The 22,073-nt window shown below is 46.5% G+C and overlaps 3 protein-coding genes across 3 annotated transcripts in view; 2 read left to right on the forward strand and 1 right to left on the reverse strand.

Moving 5' to 3' along the window:
• Positions 1–12,624, forward strand: part of KMT2A (lysine methyltransferase 2A) — a 45,194-nt gene extending 32,570 nt beyond the window's left edge. The window contains exons 28-36 of the mRNA XM_085303163.1: positions 1,344–1,424; positions 2,424–2,488; positions 3,419–3,589; positions 4,138–4,212; positions 4,519–4,693; positions 5,090–5,197; positions 5,726–5,809; positions 6,216–6,345; positions 7,393–12,624. Coding sequence (XP_085159289.1) covers positions 1,344–1,424; positions 2,424–2,488; positions 3,419–3,589; positions 4,138–4,212; positions 4,519–4,693; positions 5,090–5,197; positions 5,726–5,809; positions 6,216–6,345; positions 7,393–7,668 — 1,165 coding nt within the window. The 3' untranslated portion in view covers positions 7,669–12,624. The remainder of the gene's footprint in view (positions 1–1,343; positions 1,425–2,423; positions 2,489–3,418; positions 3,590–4,137; positions 4,213–4,518; positions 4,694–5,089; positions 5,198–5,725; positions 5,810–6,215; positions 6,346–7,392) is intronic.
• An 896-nt stretch (positions 12,625–13,520) lies between these two features.
• Positions 13,521–14,602, forward strand: TTC36 (tetratricopeptide repeat domain 36). Its single transcript, XM_085303173.1, has 3 exons — positions 13,521–13,655; positions 14,067–14,255; positions 14,334–14,602. Exons 1-3 carry the CDS (start codon positions 13,550–13,552, stop codon positions 14,600–14,602), a joined length of 564 nt encoding a protein of 187 aa, XP_085159299.1. The 5' UTR covers positions 13,521–13,549.
• Positions 14,603–17,599: 2,997 nt separating this feature from the next.
• IFT46 (intraflagellar transport 46) lies at positions 17,600–22,073 on the reverse strand (the record flags this gene model as incomplete). The annotated part of the gene is made up of 9 exons (XM_085303164.1): positions 17,600–18,077; positions 18,554–18,639; positions 19,253–19,313; positions 19,597–19,663; positions 20,316–20,437; positions 20,845–20,973; positions 21,401–21,494; positions 21,609–21,683; positions 21,985–22,073. Coding segments are annotated over 9 exons (819 nt in total), but the record flags the coding sequence as incomplete, so codon positions are not given.

A 22,073-nucleotide genomic window follows, 5' to 3' on the forward strand; every position in this document is an offset into this window, starting at 1 on the left:
ATCTCTGATACTTTGTAATGCGAGATTATTTCTGAAATACTTAGTTTCTACAGTTAATTTTCCTTTTGATGCATAATTTCTAGTATAGAAACATCAACTGTCAATGGAAAGCAGATCTTTAAAGAAGTTGATAGAACTTTTGCCTTAGGAAATGGAAGGATGAGAAACTTAAGACTTTGAGGACTGGGTTTAGTCCTTAGAGGGTTCTTATTCATTGTTGGCTGCTCTGGCAAATTAAATAATGTTTTAAATACATCAGAATAAAATATGGTACCCAAGAGTGTTGTGTGATGTTTCTGAATGTTGTTAATGTATAGAAACTCTGGAAATTTCAATAATACTATTAGCTGTGTGGTACAGCATCAAAATGATGCACTATTTTAGTTTTATCTTAGTCATTTTGATTAGAGAATTTAAACTGCATGCCAGCTTTTGAGAGCTTAGTGTCTCTCCAGTGTGCAGTCTATTCTTTCTGTCCCTCTTCCCCCCTCCGTACTCCCAACGGGCAGGAGGAATCAGGGAAGACCTTGGAGAACAGGGAGAATCCTGCTCTCTGGTTTGTCAGAACAGCAGTGTGTGCCTTTGTCTCTCGCAGTAAAGGATTATTTTCTAGGCCTTAGATTAAAACGGCGTTTGACTCAAGTCTTTGAAGTATGGATCTGTAGACAGAATAAGAGCTATTGGTCTATGTTTTACACACGAAGCTGACAGTTTTGTTAATGAACCAAGTCATTTCCTGGTGCTGCACTGCTAACAAGTATGCATTTAACCAAAGGCATGGCATCACTGACTTTTGATGCTGGCTGTGTCAGAGAAATGTCCAAAATGATTGCTAGTACCAAAAGATGGACGTTACTGTCTTTTTAGTAACTGAGAAATATTACATCTCATTTTTGTAATTCCTTGTTCTTCTTATCATCATGTGATAAGTCTGTTTTTAAATAGTTGATCCCAAACTCTTTGAATACCTTAACCTTTTTAAATAGTTCTTTTCTGTTGCTGACACATGCCCATCTATTTTCGTCTGTAAATGTTTTCTGTACTTGTCAACATACCACCACGTATCTTTTGATCTCTGGGCTCATTGCTTATGGTTGCTCAAAAATGTTTCTCTTCCTCAGCTTTTACTCTTTCCTGTTAAGTGCAAGTCTTGAATCTGATACAGTGCTGAAAAGTGTGATCTTTTTTTCTCATATCCTAAGACCATTTGTTATTATTTCTGTAGCTTGCTGAACTGCTGAATCACTGTGGCAGCTCCTAATGGACCTCTTGCTTACTGTTCTCATTTATGACACATACTGCTTGGTAAGAATCTTGAATGCTCCTAAATCTTTTTGTTCCAGGACTCCTGCTACAAAGGCAGATATGCAAGATGCAGCAAGCATAGATCAGCCATCACAGAAGCAGTGTGGGCAGTCTGCAGGGTAAGCATTAAACAACCTTTCCATCAGGTTTTGCTGGCTTGAGCTCATTATCTTAAAAAAAATATGCATGGGGTGGGAGAAGTCTTACCTTGCTAATTAAAATATCTTAGGAGCTTTCAGTTTGGAATGAGCAGTCATGTTTAGTTGCAATATTGAGTCTTTTTTAAAATTAGTGTAATACAGATTTGGGAAACTTTAGCTTGCTGAGAACAAAACAGAATATTCTTATGGTTTTGGCTCTTCATATGCTAGCATACATCTTATTACTGAATAGGGCTATGCAAAGAGCAGGTCACAGACTGTACTACTAAGTTAAACTGTTGCTTGATAGATGTCTCAGAAATAAACGCCAGTGAGTAGAATTCTTTTTGTTTGCAATTGAACTGCTGTTAGAATACTTGATCTAGAAACAAATTTTTGTATTTCTGTCTTGGTCTCAGATTTTGTAGGTGGCTATCTAGGGCTGGTGATGCTAGTAGATTAATAGCTGTAGAGCCCTTCATTCACAGAATAAATACACTGACATTAGCTTTGCCTTGAATAACTGTTCACTGTCTTCCCATGGCTTTCCAAGGCCACCCAACTTAATTCTGCAGCCAAATTACAGCATGTGTTATACAAAGCTGGAAAAGTGAATAAGGCAAATCATAGCTAATATATTTACAGATAACATACAGGTTCTACTGTGATGGTGTAGATAAGGAAAGCTGTGGCTTAGATTGGTCTTTCCAAATTCTGTTCTGTGTGAAGTTACTCACTCTACTGCTATGCACCACAGTTATTTTCCCCTCTCTGAAATGATACTATAGACAGCTCTTCGGAGAAGAAAAGTGTGTGATGCTATATTAGAAGTTAAATTTGAAACTTTAAAAATCTGTTTGGCATTCTTGTCATTTAAAAAAAAAACAATGTATGGTTGCTTAAATCTGGCTCAGTCATAGAAAAATGAGAATGAGAGAAGTTGTTTAATATTTGTCTTCATTTTACTTCCCTCCAAAGGCAAATGGCTGTCCTCCCAGAGTCTCAATCAGCACAAAACTTGGCAAGTGACCAAGAAAGTACAGGTATGTCACATCTTCATTTCCCAGTCTGACGGTCCCAAGACTCAGTGCATTTTGAAGAATACCTTGTAGCTCTGTTTTCTTTTGTTTGTTTGTTTTTGTCTTGTACTCTGAGAAAAAATCTCAGAGCTAATAATCTGGTTTTTTGCCCTTCCTTTGAAGGGAGGAATGTTTTGTTCGTTATTAATGGAAATTACACACATGATTGTGTCTATTTTTAGTTTGTGGAAATTTCAACGCTTGAGATTTTTACGCTCTTATTACAACACTATCGAGCTTTTTTCCTTTGAGTAAAATCTATGCTTGAAATCTTAGGTTTGAAAAAGCACGTTTTACTGCTAATACTGAATGAGAGAGCTCCAGGGCACTTCATGGACATTTCAAATTAAATTTGAAAGTGTGTGTCTCTGTTTGTAATTTCTTCACAATCCAATGCCATTTACGTACAATTGTGGTAGCATGGGTAGTTCTCACTTGTAAATAGTGGTTATCCTGCTCTTCATTACTGCAAATTGATATTTGTGGATCACCACTCTTGTGGAGACTTAATTCTCCTAGTATATAATGGCAGTTCAGAAGCTAATCTGTAACTTACATAATAAATTGTTGTGGAGTTTTAATATGAACAGGTTTTGTCTTTCCGTGAACATATGAACGCTGATGAATGTGTATGAGAATCTTTTCATGATTGCTATTCCATAAGCATTGCTTACACCATGAAGAAGTAGTACATTGCGTTAGTTCTTCTAAATTGGGATAGAATTTTCAAACGTTAGTAAAATTATGATTTGAGCTTGGTAGGTTCTTTTTAGAAATAGCCATGTACCAGTGAAAAGGCAGGTCAGTAATTAATTTGTCTGGCTGTGGAACAATCGATGGAAAATTTTTGCTCTACCTGATATCTGTCTTCATGCTGGTTTCTGTCTTTTCTAGGCTCAAAAGCTCTTGAGGAAGAAGAGAGCACATTCAGCTCCCCGCTTATGTTTTGGCTTCAGCAAGAACAAAAGAGGAAGGAGTGTCTTGGTGAGAAGAAACCAAAGAAAGGTTTGGTTTTTGAGATCTCAAGCGATGACGGCTTTCAGATTTGTGCAGAAAGTATTGAAGGTGAGAACTGTGTGTTTTTGCTTGCCTTGGTTTTAGCTTTCTTGACCATAAGCCAAATTATAACTTTTGAGGATCTTTTACTTGTTTTTATACATCTTCAGAACAGATCTTTTAAATTCTCTTGACATACAGCTCTAGAACAATCCTAGTTCCTAACAATGCCTGGATTGTATTTTATATGCATATTTGTGTGTGTATAGATATATGTGTACATATATATTTATATATACATAGGCATATGTGTGCATATGCATGCACACACACATGTACGTGTGTATGTGTGTGTGTGTAATCCAAAGGTTTGTCTTTAATTTACAGGACTTGAAAAGGATACAGACTTCGTATAGTCTGATCAGCTTATTGTGTCAGAAAGTAGCATATTGCACATGTGTGTAACAATCTACTGATGGTAGACTGCTTCACTAGAAGCCTGATAAGAGATGGAAAACTAAGCAACTTATCAAGGGGCACACCTATTTTGGGAAACCTCAGTGTTCAAGGCTTGGATACTCTTTTACACTGTTTTTTTTCTGTTTGTGTAACTATAGATGCCTGGAAATCACTGACTGATAAAGTTCAAGAAGCCCGTTCCAATGCCCGCCTGAAACAGCTATCTTTTGCAGGTAATGCAATCCAATGTGAAAGTCATTTCTGTTACGCTGTTTAAGGTGTATTAAGAACAAACAGACCTTTTTGTGAGCATCTCGGGGATGGTGTCTTAAATTTTCAGTTTAGCTGCTGACTGATATATGGAGGATTATTCCTCCTGATAAAAAGATTTAAAATTTTAATGTGGAACTAATTAACTAATACAGCTGAAAGTTGTGAAAGTTGCAGGCTAGCACAACAGTTGTATTTAGCAGGCTGCCATATCCTCACGTTCCTAGTCTGTGTTGTCACCTTTTGCTGTGATCTGTTTCTTGTTCCAGGTGTGAATGGTTTGAGGATGTTGGGGATTATCCATGATACTGTTGTGTTTCTGATTGAGCAACTTTACGGAGCAAAGCACTGCCACAACTACAAGTTCAGATTTCATAAGCCAGAGGAAGCCAATGAACCTCCTCTGAATCCACATGGCTCTGCGAGGGCTGAAGTCCACCTGAGGCAAGTATGAGCTTTGTCACTGTTAGGGTTAGAAGTCCGTTTGTTTGATTAACTCTACGACGGAGCATAAAGACCAAATTCCTACAGAGCTCAAGGTTTCCATTAAAAATAAATGTTAGTAATTTTCTTGTATAAATCAATAGTATTCCATCGTTGGAATCTGCACGTTGTTCCGTGCTTTTTTTTGGTCGCTTTGCTTAGCAAAGCGTTCCTGGTTGGTGGTTTTATTCACAGTTTTCAGAAATCATTGTATTATCCTGAAGTTTACAAGCCTTTGAGAGGAGGCAAACTGGGAAAGATATAAAGTAATAAACATGTTAGACTGTTGCAGCAACCAAATGTTTAAACTATTTTCAGAAAATAAAGCAAATTTACTTTGTTTTTTTTGAACTACAGGAAATCTGCATTCGATATGTTTAATTTCTTGGCTTCTAAACACCGACAGCCACCAGAATACAATCCAAATGATGAGGAAGAGGAGGAGGTACAACTGAAATCAGCCCGGTATGCAGCAGGATTTAAGAGTTGAAAAGGGGAAAAATACATGGTGTTAAATAAGTCTGATTTCTTGGTTTTACCTGCTGCATCCTTTGATGTGCTGTTTAAAACTTGAAAGCTACCAAGCAGTAGAAACTATGGGGTAGACTCTCCCATTAGCAAGGGAACAGATGACAGCTAGAAGTGACCAATCAGACCAGTTGTTTTTTGATTTCCCAAACATCCTCACTCCATAATTTAAGCCATTATAATCAGAGTTTGGGTAGAAAAAGGAGGAAATGATCTGTATTGAATTCATAGGAAGGGGAGCTGGTTAGCAATAAGGAGTTTAAGATAAGATACGGAAACAGCTGTACATTAAAAAAAATTTTTTTTAAATCATTGCACTGAATTAATTTTGATTGTGTTCTCAGTAGGCATAGAGCTGTAGTGTCACAGTGCTTAAATGTTTGTATCTTGGAAATTATGCCAGCTACTTTATGTCGAGGACTCTAAACAAAATGATGATCACTCACCAGTATGTTTTTGTTCTAGGAGAGCAACTAGTATGGATCTACCAATGCCCATGCGATTCCGACACTTGAAGAAGACCTCCAAGGAGGCAGTTGGTGTCTACAGGTATGGTTCTGTTCTGGTACTCTACCTCTGGTATCTCTGCCTCTATGGCAGAGGGAGGTGAAAACAGAAAACCTCCTGTGAAGTCAGGTTGCAGTACTCGGGGAAGAAGCTTCTCTTTCTCTTTCCTTTTTCTGAACTCTATGTTTTAAAGTTAAATATTTGGGAGGTAGTTCTCAGCACAAACCACTTACTCCTGCCAGCTCACCAGGGTGATAGCTGAGTGTTTGCTCTGAGGTGGGCAGGAGAAAGCTACTCTTGTTCAGGTTAGGGTTGTGTTATAGAAGTGTAATGAAATTGCACTGGTCCTTGTAGTGAAATGAGCAGTGTTCTGTGAGGTTTGCAATCTTAAATTGTTGAGATTCACTTGTATTGTTTGAAATACCCTCTTAACTTGTTGCTTTTTTAGGTCTCCCATCCATGGTCGGGGTCTGTTCTGCAAAAGGAACATTGATGCAGGTGAGATGGTGATTGAATATTCAGGCAATGTCATTCGCTCCATCCTCACTGACAAACGGGAGAAATACTACGACAGTAAGGTGAGTTATGGACTTTTATAGAAGCTCTTAAAAAGCATAATAAATTCTTTTCTCCATCTGGTCTYCTGAGGAAGGAAATGGAAATGCAGCAGAGAGAGAACTTGATTGTTAATGAGGCTTTGGGATTACTTGGTCTCGGTAATTCTGGCAAAAGTGTATGCTGGAGTTTCAAGTCCTAGAATAGAGTGGCACTTTGCATCTTCAGAGTATGAAACAGACAGCTGATCTTTGGAGTTGTGAGGGATATAGAAGCCTAGGCATGTTAAGATCTGCTCTGTGCCAGAGAGAGCGTGTGTCACAGGTGAGACCAGAGCTTGCGCGTTCACAGCGTAGGTGAGTGTAAGCTGAAGCTCCTCAATAGAACACCAAAGAGGCTGATCAGTCTGCTCTGAAGGAGCCCTGAAGTAAACTTCGCTTGCCTTAGCGACTAAGCATTTCTTGAAGCTTTTTTCATCAGTCTTGACAGAAGCATTTTATTTAAATAAAGCCAGAGCAAAATAACCACAGAGTAGTGGAGTGGCTTAATATTTTTAATTCCCAAATGCTTTAGGTAAAACTGTTGTTTCAGTGACTGAAAACTGCTTTCAGTGCAAAGCAGTGAAGTACCTAAGACGACAGAAATCCTTTCCAAACTTCCAAACCTGACTGGTACAATTGTCTTGTGCAGAAGGGAGTTTGAGAGAACCAGAAGGTGGTTGTGGAAGTAGTACAAGCTTAGACCCTGTGAATGTTGCATCTGGAACACCATGATTTGGGTCTACAAACTTCTCAGGTCTATGCATGCTTACTGGAGCTCTAGGCTTGCTGCTTCTTTCCCCCTCTGGGCTGGGAAGGATACAAGCCTAGTCTTACCACTGCAGATCCAAAGAACATGGGGATGGAGTAATTCAAGCATGAACTTGTGAAGACGAATGAAGAGAGGTTGCAGATGCTCATTAAGACTTGATTTTTTGGTTGCTGTGTTGCAGTAATGAGCTAAGGTGTCTGTCAGGGCAGCTGAGTCTTTGCTTGCCCTGGTCTAATTGCCTTTCTGTCCTCCACATGTAGGGAATTGGTTGTTATATGTTCCGCATTGACGACTCTGAAGTGGTAGATGCCACCATGCATGGGAATGCAGCCCGCTTCATCAATCATTCGTGTGAGCCCAACTGCTACTCCCGGGTCATCAACATTGATGGTCAGAAACACATTGTCATCTTTGCAATGCGCAAAATCTACCGTGGGGAAGAGCTCACGTATGACTACAAGTTCCCCATTGAAGACGCCAGCAACAAACTGCCCTGTAACTGTGGCGCCAAGAAGTGCAGGAAGTTTTTAAACTAGAACTTCCGTGAGCTGCAAGTGAGCCCTAAAGGGCCTGGGGCGAACCAAAGCATACAGTGAATCCCTGCCTTGCTATTTGCAAGGGGCAGGGAAGGACAGAGGCAGGAATGAAGATTGGCTGGGCTCAGGGACCTATCTGGCGGCTGTGTTTCTCTGTCAGAGTCCACATCTTCATGTCTCGCATGCGCACACTTAACCTTATGAAAGACACAGGCGATTGGAGAAGACCCTCAATTTAATTATGTTTTTGCTATTCTCATTTCTCCCCCACCAGCTGTAATTGTTTCTCAGAATGGGGCTAATGAGTGGGAGAAGGGGAAGGAAGATAGACCCAGGCCCAGTGCAAGGGAGGGATCATGGATCCTGTCCTTCTGTCGTCTCTTGGCTCGAAGTGCTGAATGTGGAGTTCTTTTTATTTGATTGCTGTGTCATAAGTTTCAATAGAACGGTGTTTGACTGAGCTTTTCTCCTAGGGAGAGAGACTGTGTCCTACCAACCAGCTACTTTAAGAACTTTGTGCTTATCTGTGGTTCCTCGTGCATCTCCAGAACACTATTTGTGAGTTGGTTGGTATTCATTGTGTGGTGTAGGTGGCCTGGTGCGTTGTCTGGGTCTGGCTTATCTCTGCTGTAATCTAGGAAAATTGAATGGGAAAGAGCATAATAGAGCAGCCTGTAAGCAAGCTGAAAAGAATGTGGGTAGCATTTCACTCTGAAATTCCTGCTTGAGTGCAGGAGAATTCCTGGCATTCTTTAGCAGAGAAAGGGCTTGTGCCAACGAGTTGCAGAGTTGTAAATCTTTGTGAGCAGAGGCTGTATTTCAGCAGAAGCCCACTTGTTAGAGGAAGGAGRTAGTCTTTTCCCATATTATCTTCAGAAGCTGGCTTTCTCCTTTGACCTGAGGAGCTAAAAACTCTTCCAGCCACTGTGACCTTGCTCTGCCACAATGGGGCTGGTCCAAGGGATGGAAGTCTCTAAGGAGAGAAGCAGGAGCAGGTGCTTACTCCCTGCCTTAGCTGCTTACCACTGAAGAACAGGAACTAGGAAGGACAGTTGTGGAGCCTTTTGCAGGAGAAGCTCTGCTCAGGCTAATTAAGCAGCATCATAGGATGTGAAAGAGACAAGTGAGTGACTTCTGTAGGCACGCTCCTGTCATGATCTGTCTTCCGGGTGCAGTTATGTAGCCTTCCCTGAAAGGCACAGGAAGAGGCACCAAAATGGAGTGTAAATTCTGCATGAAAATGCAAGGCCAAACACTAACCAGCCTCCGCGTACTCCGTGCAGCGTTTAAAATCACGTAGGAAATAAATCGGTTGGCACAGGTGAAATTCCTGTAACTGAAGAATCCAACTAACTTTAAATCACAAAATGCTATTGTCCTGGCTTAAGTAGCATAAATCCTTCTCCCTTTTGGGTCTGCTCCACACCTCCACAAAAATGAAAGAAATAAAAAGCCCCAAGCCTAACAAATTGAGACATTGGATTTTACTCTGTTCTGTTTACAGTTTAGTATTTAAGGTTTTATAAATGTAAATATATTTTGTATATTTTTCTATGAGAAGCACTTCATAGGGAAAAGCACTTATGATGAGGCTTTTTAAACAGTGGTGTTATCCTAATTTAAAAGAATCTGTTTTTAATAATTTTTTTTATTTTCGTAGGACGGTTATAGGAAATATCTGGCTGGACACAGTCTGATCCTTTCTCCAGAGAGAGGGATACACTCTTTTTTATTATTATTATTATTATTTTTTAATCTTGTTCTGCCTTTTTTTGACTTTAGTAACTTGTTTCTGGGAGGTTTGGCTGGACCTTAAACTTTATTTACTCGTCAAGGTGGGGACAGGATGGAGAACTGCCCAGCTCCGAAGTGTGACTGTTGGGAACTCTATTGGAACAGATGTTTATGCCCCCAGGCAGGAGGAGGCATGATTCTGCCTTGTCGTGTGCCAGTACCCTATGTGTATTTAAAAAAAGAAAAAAAAAAAAAAAAAAAAAGGCAAGAGAGGACTGACCCTTCTGGATCTCTGGAATTCTGAATGACTGTTTCTGTGGGAAGCATGACTCTTCCCACCCTACTTTGTCCACTCAGATAAGCCTTCCCCAAGCTGGGACTTGGACGAGCATGATGTTGTCATAGCTATAGGTGGGCTGTGGGTCAGAGAGCTGGGGACCCACTAGCCCCCGTCCACTGAGCAGATGCTCCCCCAAGTCAGTGACACAGATATCTTGGCAGAATGGATAGGCGTGAGTGAACCTAGCCCTGAGACTGTGATGAGTAGCAGGGAGAGTCTGTCTCTCAGTCACCGCTGCTCCGTGCAGAGTAGCTTCCCTGGAGAAAGACTGATTTTCTTCTCTGGGGAAACCCTCAGCTCTCCAAATGCAGAAATGCTGTCCTGTGGAGATCTAGCAAAGCGGCAGAGCACCTGCCTGGCCGAGGCTCGCCACTGTTCTGTGCCGGGGTGGTCTGGGGCATGCACGCTCCTTGTCCCATAGTGCCTCTCTTGAAAACATGCTTGTTTTTCCTTTGAGAAGTTAAACCGTAAAGCACCCTTTGCTTTTCTTAGCTGCTGCTGTGGGCAGGCAGCCGTTTTTGGAGTTGGTACGTTGAAAGGCTGCTCTGAGACGGCATCAGCCGTGTGTGGGAAACGGACCGAACTGACTAGCTCCCTAGCATTCACAAGCTGGCACTCCTTTAGCTGTGCTCTTCAGCCCCAAAGACCTTTTCCTCTGACCTGAGACAGAAATACAGCACTCAGAGGGTCAGAAACTGCTGGTTTCCTTTCTTTGTTGCACTGCATGACTATTATTTGGTAATAAGTGTTTAAAGAAAAGTCAAGTTGAAGCTGCATTTGTTACTGAAATGATTTGATGCACTGACAGTTTGGGAACGCACACACCCTGAGAAGGCCAAAAAGCATGTCTGGGGGAATCTCAGCCCTGTATCCACAGACACAGCTGCTCTTTGTCCTTTTTTTCTTTTTTCTTTTTGACAGCAGTGCTGGGGACAGCCCTAGCCTTGGTGAAACCCGTGAATTGTGTCCATGTAGTCCAGCTCAGCTGTGTTCCTCTTGCCCACTCTGATGGGGTTACTGAACCTGGACGAGGAGGGGCACCTTCCCCAGCTAGCAGATCCATTCTGGTCTGCCAAGAGTCAGCATAGCTTCTGGGCTAGAGGACCGAGGAAAAACAAGTCCTCGACAGCAGGAAGCTGTGGTTGCAAAACACTGCCCAAAGGCATCGTAAAGTGGGAAAAGTCACTGGGGGTGGTAGGGAGGAGAACTAAGGAAAGGTGTGTGTCATGAGAGTCCCTGCAGAACTGAGCACCAGGAGCCACCTCTCCTGTGAGGACCGGTAGGGCCAGCGGGTCTGCTGGAGATCCAACTCGCTGTTCGCTTTGCTGCTATACCTGTCGCGGCTCCCTTTGCTGGAAGCCGCTGTGGCCAGTGAAACTGTCTGTAACCCAGAGAAGCTGAGCCGTGCTGACGCGGAGCCTGGGCCAGGGCTCCCCGGGCTCCCCCTTCTGCTTTCTCAGCYGGTACTGTCCAGGACAGAAGTTTGTGCTCGCTGTTTCAGACAAACGGAAGGCAGGAGAAGCCTTGGCAGCTAGTGCGTAGATTGTCAGTGATTCACCTGGAATATGCTGGCCTGTGTGCCCTTGACCCTGTCCTGCCCAGGCCGATGGTGAGCACAGCACAGCTTCCCAGTATATGAATGTATATTTTATAAGGACTGACACAGATCATGCTATCTGAAAATACTAAAAATGGAACCTTAGGGCGTTTATTTTTATTTGTACAAACCGATTTTTTTTGTAAAGGAAAAGCGGGTCATTGCAAAGGGCTGGGTATCTTTTTTTGTTTTTTTTTTTTCCTCCTTTCATTTCAAAGCAATACCAGGTTTTTCAGTGAGATGGTCTTTGTGCAGAATCATGCCATTCAAAACCATACTACTGGTTCACACTCAACACACTTGCAAGTTTTTTTTTTTTTTTTATAACTATAAATACGATATATATAGGAACTAATATAGTAATGCACCGTGTAATGAAGCCTAGTTCAGTATCAGTCCATGGCTTTTAATTCTCTTAACACTATAGATAAGGATTGTGTTACAGTTGCTAACAAAGGCAGGAAAAAAATCAGGCTGTGCATTTCCACGTTTAACTTCAGGTTTGTGCGCTTCAGCGTGGAGCATGCCAGGCCTCAGTAGCGAGGACACTTGATTAATGAGAGGCAAAAGTCAAAAAACAGCACTGGAAGTGTAGGAATTGCCTGGCAATGCCCAGCTTGAGGACTTTCCTGACTTTTAATGTTACCAGTCAGTACTTGTACAACTTGGTTTTTTTCCTTTTTCTTTTTTTTCCTCTCTTTTTGGTTATGAATGTTGGGGTACCACCTGCATATAGGGAAAAATGTGCTCTGTGCTTTCCTGGTATCTTTTTAACAAGGTACTGTAGCTTTGTCTATCAACCAAGAACTATACTTGTGGTGTTTCTTTTATTAAACTTAACAGTCTTTAGTAAATACAGATAGGTGAATAATTGTTTCAAAAAAAAAAAAAAAAGCTCTGCAAAAGCAAGGTCATGTTCTAGAAATACATTTCTTGACAACTTATCATGTATAACAAATCTTTTCTTTTTTTCTTGTGTTCTTCCAAGCTTCTGGTTTTTTTCTTAAAAAAAAAAAAAAAAAGGAAAAAAAAAGATAGAAAGAAAAAAAAGAAAAAAAGAGGAAACATGTCTAAAGTACATCAGTGTTAACTCCCTGTCACAGGGAAGAAGGAAATACTTTAATAGTTTAAAAAAATGCTGAAAGCTCTGCAAAAGACTGAATGTAAAAATAAAAAGTGTACATAGTTGTAAAAACAAAAAACAAAGGAGTTTTTAAACATGTTTATTTTCTATGCACTTTTTTTTATTTAAGTGATAGTTTAATTAATAAACATGTCAAGTTTATTGCTGCAGAGGATTGCTTTTGATTTATTCTTAAACAAGAAGTTGTCTTCCCAATGTCAGTGTTAGCGTTAGGCTCTCATGCTGGGAATGAGTAACATGTGAGAGCAAGAGGAATCTCCTCGCTCGGAGCAGGTCAGCGCCCGCGTGTCACCTCCGCGGTGGTGCCTGGCGCTCTGCAGAAGAGCACGGCTGCCGGGGAGCGCCGGAGGAGGCGGTGGGAAGCGTGACCGAGGCCGAGGGAYGCTGAGACAGGTGGGCGTCTCTGCGCGGGGCCGAGCTGCCGGTGGGGCTAGAGCTGCAGCCCACGGTGATCTGGATCTGGAGCGGGCTGGCGCGGGAGACGGGCACTGGGAGACGCCTGGGGCTGGGGGCCGTGGCGGGAGGAGGCGCCCTGCAGCCCGGGGTGCTCGCCCTGCGCAGCTGCCGGTGCGCGCGGCRCGGGGGCCTCGACCCGAGGGCTGGAGGCAGCAGAGGGGCGGCTCTTGCCGTGCCAGGGCCGAGATGAGCAGCTTTTCCACGCGAGGGTGGCGAACCTTTGTGCTGCGACGGGGCCAGGCGGTCGGCCGGCAGCAGCCYCAGGGCTCGGGGTGGGGGGGACCCGGCTCTGCAGCGGCTCGTGAGGGCACCGCTCCTGCGGGTGTGTTGGCCTTCCCCAGAGAAGGGGGGAACAGGAGCAGGCCTGAGCAGCCGCTGGGGGGTACAGGTCACCTTGAAAACCTTGGGCTCTTTCAACTTGGCTTCTGCCTCCAGCAATTGGTCGTGTTGGCGGGGCGGAGGGTCTCTGCAGCCAGGCTGGGATAGGACGGGGAAGGGTGGAGCGGTGCTGGCGGTGTGAACATTAACCCACCGTGCTGCTGGCGCCCTGGGCGTCACGCAGCCTGCGCTGCGGGGACCTTCCCCACTGGAGCTCAGTGCCAGAGCCACCATGGCCACGGCGAACGACAGAGCTGTCCTACAGACCATCTTTAACCCCAGCACGCCTTTTGGGGACGTCCCTGGGCTGGATGAGGAAGAGGAGGTCCAGGAGGAAGGTGAGATGGCCCCCAGCATGGGTTGTCACTGGTAGGCACCCATCACCACGATGGCAGGGCCACCCCGAGGCGGACAGGAGAGGCACGAGCAGCCCCGCTTGGCCGCGGGACTCCCACAGTTCCTGTGCTGGGCTGGCGGCAGCGGCGGCYGAGGCTGGGGTGAAGTGAGCGGGAGCCGCGTGGGGCTTCGTGCCTGCTCCGAGGCTGGCGCCGAGCCCCGTGCGCGTTGAGACCCTGCTCCAAGCTGAGGCCTCCTCATCCTGAGGCGGGAGGTCCCGGGGCCTGGACGCAAGGGTGCCAGTCAGCTCCAGGCTGCAACTGGCCGGAGTCTCCTGGAGCCGCGGGCTCCCCGCTCGCCCGGGGGCCGTGGGCGCTGGCGGAGCGCAGGACCAAGGCGGCTCCCCCCTGCAGAGGACACCTTTGCCCCAGAGCTGCTGGAGCAGGTGCGGGACCTGGAGCTGCAGGGAGTTTCCGCTGCTGAGTCCGGCGACGTGAGCACGGCCCTTGAGCGCTTCGGCGAGGCCATCCGCCTGCTCCCCGAGCGCGCGTCGGGCTACAACAACCGGGCGCAGGCCCTGCGCCTCTGCGGGGACGTGGCAGGTAAGGGTGCGGGTGGGCCGGAGCGCCGTGCCGGCGTGCCAGCCCGCTGCAGCGCTGCCCTCTTCTCCCCGTGGGCAGGCGCCCTGCGTGACCTGGACGCTGCCATCCGCCTGAGCCGGGGCCGCGGCCGCGCCGCCTGCCAGAGCTTCGTGCAGCGCGGCCTGATCCGCCGGCTGCAGGCCCAGGAGGAGGAGGCGCGGCRGGACTTCGCGCGGGCAGCCCGCCTGGGCAGCGCCTTCGCGCGGCGGCAGCTGGTGCTCCTGAACCCCTACGCGGCGCTCTGCAACCAGATGCTCTGCGAGATGCTGGGGCAGCTGCGCAACCCCCGTGGTGCCGGGGCCGAGTGAGGGGGCCGCTGTGAGACGCCGTGGGCCGGCAGGCGCGTCCTTGCCCCGGCTGGAGGAGGTCTCCGTTCCCGCAGGTGCGGATCCTGTGCTGCCACCATCTCCACCGCCGCGTCCTCGCCCGCTGCGGCGAGTCGGGCACAGGCTGCTCCCCAGCTGCAGGGCTGCCTGCGTGGGGGCTGCCCCAGGGAACGTGCTGGCTACCGCGGCTTTGTCGTGGCTCTGTCCTGCCCCAAATAAACCTGCCTGGCACCACAGCTCTGGGTGCAGCACTGCGTCTTGGTCAGATAGCTCGTCCCACCGGGCACATGGGCTGGGAAAGGGGGCCTGGAGGGATGCCCCACGTGCAGGATGTGGGCGCTCRGCCGTGCCAATCTGGGGCGGGGGCAGAGGATGTGGGGACGCTGCTGCAGCAAGGTGGGCTYCAGCAGCGGAATGCTGGCACTGCAGCACAGTCCATGCAGTGCTGCCATGGAGAGCAGGACGGACAGATGCAGTGTGCTGGGGGACAAGCGTGGGGGGACGCTCGGACTGAGCTGGGGACTKCCCCTGCCTACCGCTCTGTGTGGCRTTGTGGGGCTGCARGGCTGACGATGTTCCAGCCTGGCACTGCTCTCTCAGCTGCGTCCGCCCGCTCAGTTGTGCCTGAGATCCTGTGCACGGAGGCTGAGGGCCCAGGGCTGCTGRTGCTGCTGCTTGTGCTGCTGCAGACCACCTGATGCTGCTCCGCGACATCGTCCTCCCTGCAGGGCTCCCGGGACCCTGCCTCCCAGGTAACCTCTCATTCCTCGCAGGGCTTGGTCTGGGGGTGAAAGTGCTCTGTTTAATGTTGAGCTCCCCTCTGGCTGGAGCAGGGGAAGAGAAGGCCCTGGCGCTCGGCAGGCGAGCAGCCTCTGACACCATGCTGCGGGCAGGCCAGCCCCCGGAGCTGCTCCAGACAGCAATGGTTGTCTTTGACCTGCAGGGCTTGTTTGTCCAGTTTTCGATGACCAGCYTCATTTACAAAGCATCCAACAAGCAGCAATGAGCTCTAGCTGTGAGACGCAATGCCTGTAAGTCTACGTTAACCTTCTCCAGGGAAGTTCATCAGCACTGCAGCCTCCTCCCAGACATTCCCAGGAGCCCAGTCAGCAGCCAGACTCCCTCTGTGATCTGTGCCAGCGTTCCAGGCAGGAATCGAGCAATACTGCGAGCCCCCAAAACCTCCACGTCTCCCTTGCTTACCAGGAGACCGGCTCTTCTCGCTGAGGACACGCAGCACTGACCAGCCCTGGTGAGCCTGGGCCGGGAGCAGTGCCCACGGGGTGGGGGGGGGGGCACCAGCATCCTGCGGAGCCCCTTCCCCTTGCGGACCAAGGTGGGGTTGGCTTAGCAGAGGCCCAGGGGACTTGTTGGTGCTGCGGATTCCTGAAACCCCTTTTGATCCTGGTTTTTCTGCCTAGCAGCAAAAATCTGACTTATGTTTTGTATGCCTGCCAATTTGGCTGCCATCAGTCAGGCAGAACTAGGTTTTAATTGCCTTGATCACCTGTATTCCAAAATACTGAGAATCGGGTGTTCTCTCGGGAGGTTTTGGTGGGCACAGTGTTTTCAGGAGGCATCATCTGAGGGGGAAAGGGCTTTTCTAGCTCCTTTGGGCTGGGATGGACAAGAGCATCTGAGAACACGGTAGTGTCAGAAATCCCAGCTGCATGCAGGGTGTTCCTGTTCTATGCTGTCCTTGCAGTAGGAAAAGCACGGCTTTGCTTGGTGAGAGGAGGCAGAAACACTGTGATGACTCCCTGTGGTGCTCCAGTACTGGTGAAGAAGAGGTGCAGCAGTCACATACCAACCCCACCATTGACACCAAGGAAGCCAGGTCAACTCCCTGTAAAGGGAAGCACCTTTGGGAATAGCATTTTGGGAACATGAATCTCTGCCCTGCCTCACTCACATGCAGCTACAAGTAGGTAATGGCAGCATGAGAGCTCCTGTGGCCCATGCAGTCAAGCCCTGAGAGAAACCACCCTCTGCTTGCCATTGCTGCTCCAGGATGCTGCTCTGCACCTTGGTCTGCTCCCGTGTCCCAGCTCTTGTCCTTAGTAATGGCCACTTGTGAGCCATGTGTCCTGCCAGGGCGCCAGTCCCCCTTACTTCATGAGCGTGCTTCCAGACAGAGCAACTCCTGAAGCCACCTGTGGGCACTCTCATTGCTAGAAAGCTGCCAGAGCTCAGGGGGCTGCCTGGCACTGGGTACTGTGTTGGAACAACTGCGGCTGAGGGAGCCAGGGAGTCTCGTTAGGTTGCTGGCACTGAGCAGCCTCTTAGCAATACGTTAAGCTATGCATTGGAGCAGCGAGCTGGCAGTAGCTCCCTTAATTGTTTTCAGTAGCTACACTGTTAGCCAAGGCATGTTTTTATTTAACTTATGCACTTTAAAAATAGATTACCACCAAATGCAGCAAAGCTGTTTATAGATAGACTCTGTCAAGCTGCTACTGCCTTGATTCCTCCYAGAGCAAGGGTAAGCACCAGCCTGGGGTTTAGCAGGTTTGTGACCTGCTTGCTCTGGGAACCTCGCCACCTCTGCCAGAGCTGTGACAGACGTGGGCAGACAGCGTCCCAGTGGCTGGAAAGAGTCTTCCTAACAGCAATAAACTAAACTCAAGTGTCTGTGTAGTGCTGTACTGGTTACTTCTCCTAATCATTTCTCTGCTGAGCTCTATTAAAACAGCTGGTGGGAGCAAGAAACATAAACAGTCCTCCAGATTTTAACATGCTGCTCTCATCAGTCTTTGACCACCTGAAGCCTATAACAAACGCATCCTGTGTCACCTGCTGCTACCTGCAGGCACAGAGAGGTAAGCTGAGAGAACTGTCCCTGCCCAAGCTCTTCTGATTTTCACAAACTCTTTTTGGCACAAAGTGCAGAAAGGAAGCAATGATACTGTTGCCCATAACAACATGACTTGAGAATAGAAAAAGGGACTCAATAGCAACAGGCAAAGGAGATCTGAGAGATCTGGAGTATGGTAAGACCTTGGAACACACCAGGTGAATCATTTTGGTGTCTGAGCATGGAATTTATTTCCACCTGCTGTAGTGCTCGTCAGGTGTACTCTACGAGTCTGTATTCTGTAATATGTCATGTAGAGTCTCCCATTTGGTAGAGCTAGTATAATGCTGTATTTCTTGGGGACAAGTCACAACGGAGGGATCAGGCAGCATCTGCAACAAATGCCATGAGTAAAACCCTATTCTATGATTCCCTAGCAGCTTAGCAGTGCCCATAAAATATGGGAGACTTTTGGAACGCTGTGCTTTGCCTTAGGAGTTCATTTGGTCAAATCTCTACACCCAGCAGCAGATATTGATCCAGGAGATCAAGATTTAAGGTGAAGCTTCATGTAAAGCTTAACACTTCTGCTTCTGCTTCTTGGGAAGCTGGGTTGGATGGAGGGCTCCTAGCCTTCTTCCCTTCAGCCAGAGATTTGAAATGCTGCAGGGAAAAGAAAGCGTTAATGCAAAGATTTAACTCTGAATAACTAGAATAAACACAGCATCTGAAAACACAAGCCCCTTCCCCTCTGTATGACCTGTGTGGTCAGCAGCCACCTAGAGCCTTGTGTTGGCCTCTGGCGTTTCCAACCTTGTTCTGTCCAAGTTCCTCTCTGTGCTTAGCACATTCACCAGTTCTTCACTGGGAAAAATATTCTGGACTTATGCTGGACTGTTAAACACTGCTGCATCCCACCTTTGCAATAAATCAGAGGCACCTTGTGTAATGCTGCAATACTAATATTGTTTCTCTGAGATATTAGGAAAATTAGAAGCTTTGAAAATGTTCTTTAGGCCCCTTTTATGTTGGCCTATTAGCARTTTGCAAACACACACAGGGTAGCAAGGCCAGTTTTAGGGGCAGAAGTCGTGTAATGCTCCCAGCTGGGTGACCAGGGCCCGGCCAGAGCTGCTTACCTGCGAGTTCTTGAATTCCGAGTAGAGAGTGAAAAGGACGTGCAAAGGCTGGATCCGACTCTTGTACACAGGGATGTCCAGAATGGCTACAAACAAATACCAGAAGTACACGGGAGTACATGGGCCATACTGCCCTGCAGAAAGTAAGTGCTGTAAGTACCAGCTGCCTCCCATTGCTTGGGCCTTTGTTCATCAAAGGCCACACGTGTCTGGCACAAGGGTTCACTTCCCACTGCAAGCAGCCAAATATGGTCTTGGCTTCTTGGGGCTGAATCTACATCTATATAGGCCTCTTGCTTTTGCTAATGCCAGGCTAGCTGTACATTTGTGTCTTCAGTAGTCAGGGGTGCACAGGACTGGAGCTGGTCTGTCCTGAATACCCAGAAGGACCAAGTGCACCTAGAAGTACTAGGTTGCTTTTTTTTTTTTTTTTTTTCCTTTAAACTCTTAGAACAGGAGGAGAGTTCTCTAATCACTCTCGTCAGCCTGCCCAGCAGAGTAGACGGAACCCAAGCCTCTTCATAAGGAATAGCACTGAGCTTATAACTGCCTGAGACATCATCTTGAGACCAGCATGAGATAATGTTGTCACCTCACAGTATCTTTTAAAGCTTCATGTTTCTATTTTCTGGTAGTTTCTGGGCTAGAGACAATCAGATGTCTTTGAAGAAGAGGAAGAAAGGGATATCCTCTGCTTACCACATATCATGTCGATGTACTCTGTCAGGCTACAGCTTATCTCCGCAGTTGGGAGGCCCACCTGGAACAGAAGTATTTATCAGCTCTATTTCCACACAGCAAAAATCTGAGAGCATGCACCAATATTAGGCCCATCACAGAGGCTGCCTGGGCTGTGGCTGGGAATTCAGGCATTAGGCTGCTCCTCCTATCTCTTGGTAAGGGAGAAATGCTAGAAAAGGAACAAATCTGAACTAATCAGGCTACAGGCAAAGCAGTCAAAAAGGAATAGAAACCCAGATTACATGCAAGGAGGTTACTAGTATCATGCACTGAACTAACTACTCATCACCTGGACAACATACCTTTCCCAGGAGTTCTTCAAATTCTGGTAACCATTCCTGCATGAGAGTTTCAATGTCAGGCATTGGTCTGCAAGGGAAAAAAAAACATATACTTCAGGGTTATGTGCAGGTAATGGAAATAGTTTCCAACTGCCAGACTGGTGTACATGGGACAGCCTCTGTTCTGTCCCGTTGTGGGACAGTACGTCTGTGGAACATCAGTTTGGGCATTTTTATTTAAGAAAACAAGGCTAAGTTTTAAAGGTGTAACATCTGTGCCTGGCACTATGGCTAATGGAAGATGCTAGAAACAGTATATCCTTTGGAGTGGGGTTGGACAGCTTCAAATTATGAGTTTGGGCAGAAGGGACTGCCACAGCAGCTGAGAACTGAATGAAGACATGGTAAGAATAATAGCCTTGCCTCCTCTGATTTACCCAGGTTTTTCACTTTTTTTGCAAACTCACTGCTTGCATGAAGCTGCACGTTAGATGTCCTASCTGTTGAGCTAATTCAAGTTAGGGAAGAAAAGAGAAGGGCAGAGGGGGAAGTGAGTGTCCTGCATACACAGACTGCATGACTGCCCTGTAAAGCCACAAATGCCTTCTCCTTCTTAGTGTCACTTGGATCGCTCCACTCAGTGCTCCTGGGCTCTCCTACTAGCCTTCCACTGAGCCGATTTTACACTGCACAAGTACATGCAGCTGCTAAGGTAAAGGAGAGCTGGTATAATGACTCACCTAGTGTAATGGACAGTGGCAGGTGGTTTGCAACGATGCAGCTCACTGATGCTTTCGATCCAGCTGTCAATGGCTTTGGGGTTCTTTTCTGCATTCTCTATACTCTTCACTTTTATCTGCTGCTAAAAATAAAAATATGAATCTGAAAACACATTGTWGCAGATTCTTGCAAACCCTGTGTTTTTTTCTGATTGAACTGTGTATTTGCTCTTTCCTAGCTGCACCATGTCAGCTGGTTTCTGCAGACAGAAGAGCACCGGGGAAACAAAATGCTGAGTAAAACCAGTTAGTGACAAACAAAAGGAAACATAGATACAAGTCTGTACCAAGACTTCCCTGAAGCAAGGTTTTAGATGCATTTCAGTCTAACGGTTGAAAAGGATTGTTGTTTTTCGGTTGTTGTTGTTTTTTGAAAGCCAAGTTATCTGTTTTGCTGCAACATTGTATTCATTCAGCCACAAAGTAAGACTAAAACATCATCTTTTCCCTATAGTGTGCAGTAAATGTCTCCTTTTCCCTCATAACTCACTGCGATGTTGTGTTGTTTGGAATTCTCTGTTAACCAAAGAGAGAGCACTGTGGGATCTGACTGCTTTGTAGATGGTTCATCTAGGACGAGCAGGCCAAGGTTGTCAGGTTTGCCATCTGGACGTGGAACCTGCAGATAAACCGAAAACCTGTAATTCCAATGGAGAGGAAATAGGGGCTATTTAGTACAGACCTTCTGTGTGGTTTAATCATCACACTCTAAMAGCAACTGGCAGGCCTGCTATTTTGTAAAAGAAAATGTATGAGAAGAGCACTACCTGAAATACACAAGGTGTTGGACAAAAGAAGGTGTAGCCATTAGCTCAAGTGATGTATGTTTTGCTTGAAGAGGTCACGGAGCTGACCACACCAGTCGCAACCATTTGGAGTGTGACTTCCTAGGTGTCTAGTACAGTACCTCCCACAACTCAGAGCAAAGGTCGCTCACTGCTGCACAGATGGTGTGGTTGGCCTCTTTGACTGTCAAGATCAGCAGTGCCACATACTCTTTCAGCATGTGCAGCAGGAAAGAGAGAAATACCTCAAAATTGGTATACCTTTAAGAATGCATCAATGTCTCCAACAGCAGGAATGAAGTCTGGAATGAAAGGCTGCAGTTTGTGCTCGATTTCTATTATTTGGGGAGTGTACCTGRAAAGCAAGCACACACAGGAACACACACAGCAGGTAACTACAAATTTACCTGCAAAATTTATCATTAAGTCAAAGGAGAAGTAAACAGAGCCTAAAACTCTTTCAACTCACCTCCTTATATATTCAAAGAGTTCTTTAATTTCAGTAGATACTGGCAGATAATCATAGTCTGCTGGGTTGTAGGCACTAAAGAAAGGAAAGGATATTCAGATGAAGATTAAATCACAGTAGGTTCTGTACAAGGGTGCTAATGGTAGAAAGGCAGGAACCTGGATCCAACTGTACAACAAAATTACGAGGGAACTATCTTGAAGTGCTCACAGAAGAGTTCTTGCACACAGTAACAGTACTGAACTACTTTTGTCAGAGGCATCCCAGCCAAGCAGCAGGACAGTGACAGAGAGTTTGCRTGGGGCTGTTTTAAAGATCCGGTGAGCACAAAGCAGCACGCGGCGTAAACGATGCCGGGAGAGCACGGGACCCTCACCCCGCCAGCGCGGCGCCGCGCTCCTCCTCCTCGTCGTCGGCCGAGTCGCTCTCGGAGCTCTCGTCCTCCTCGTCGTCGTCGTCGTCGTC

The sequence above is a fragment of the Rhea americana genome, unplaced genomic scaffold (assembly GCF_003343005.1).
Source record: "Rhea americana isolate MKP2758 unplaced genomic scaffold, rheAme1 scaffold_197, whole genome shotgun sequence".
NCBI lineage: Eukaryota > Metazoa > Chordata > Aves > Rheiformes > Rheidae > Rhea > Rhea americana.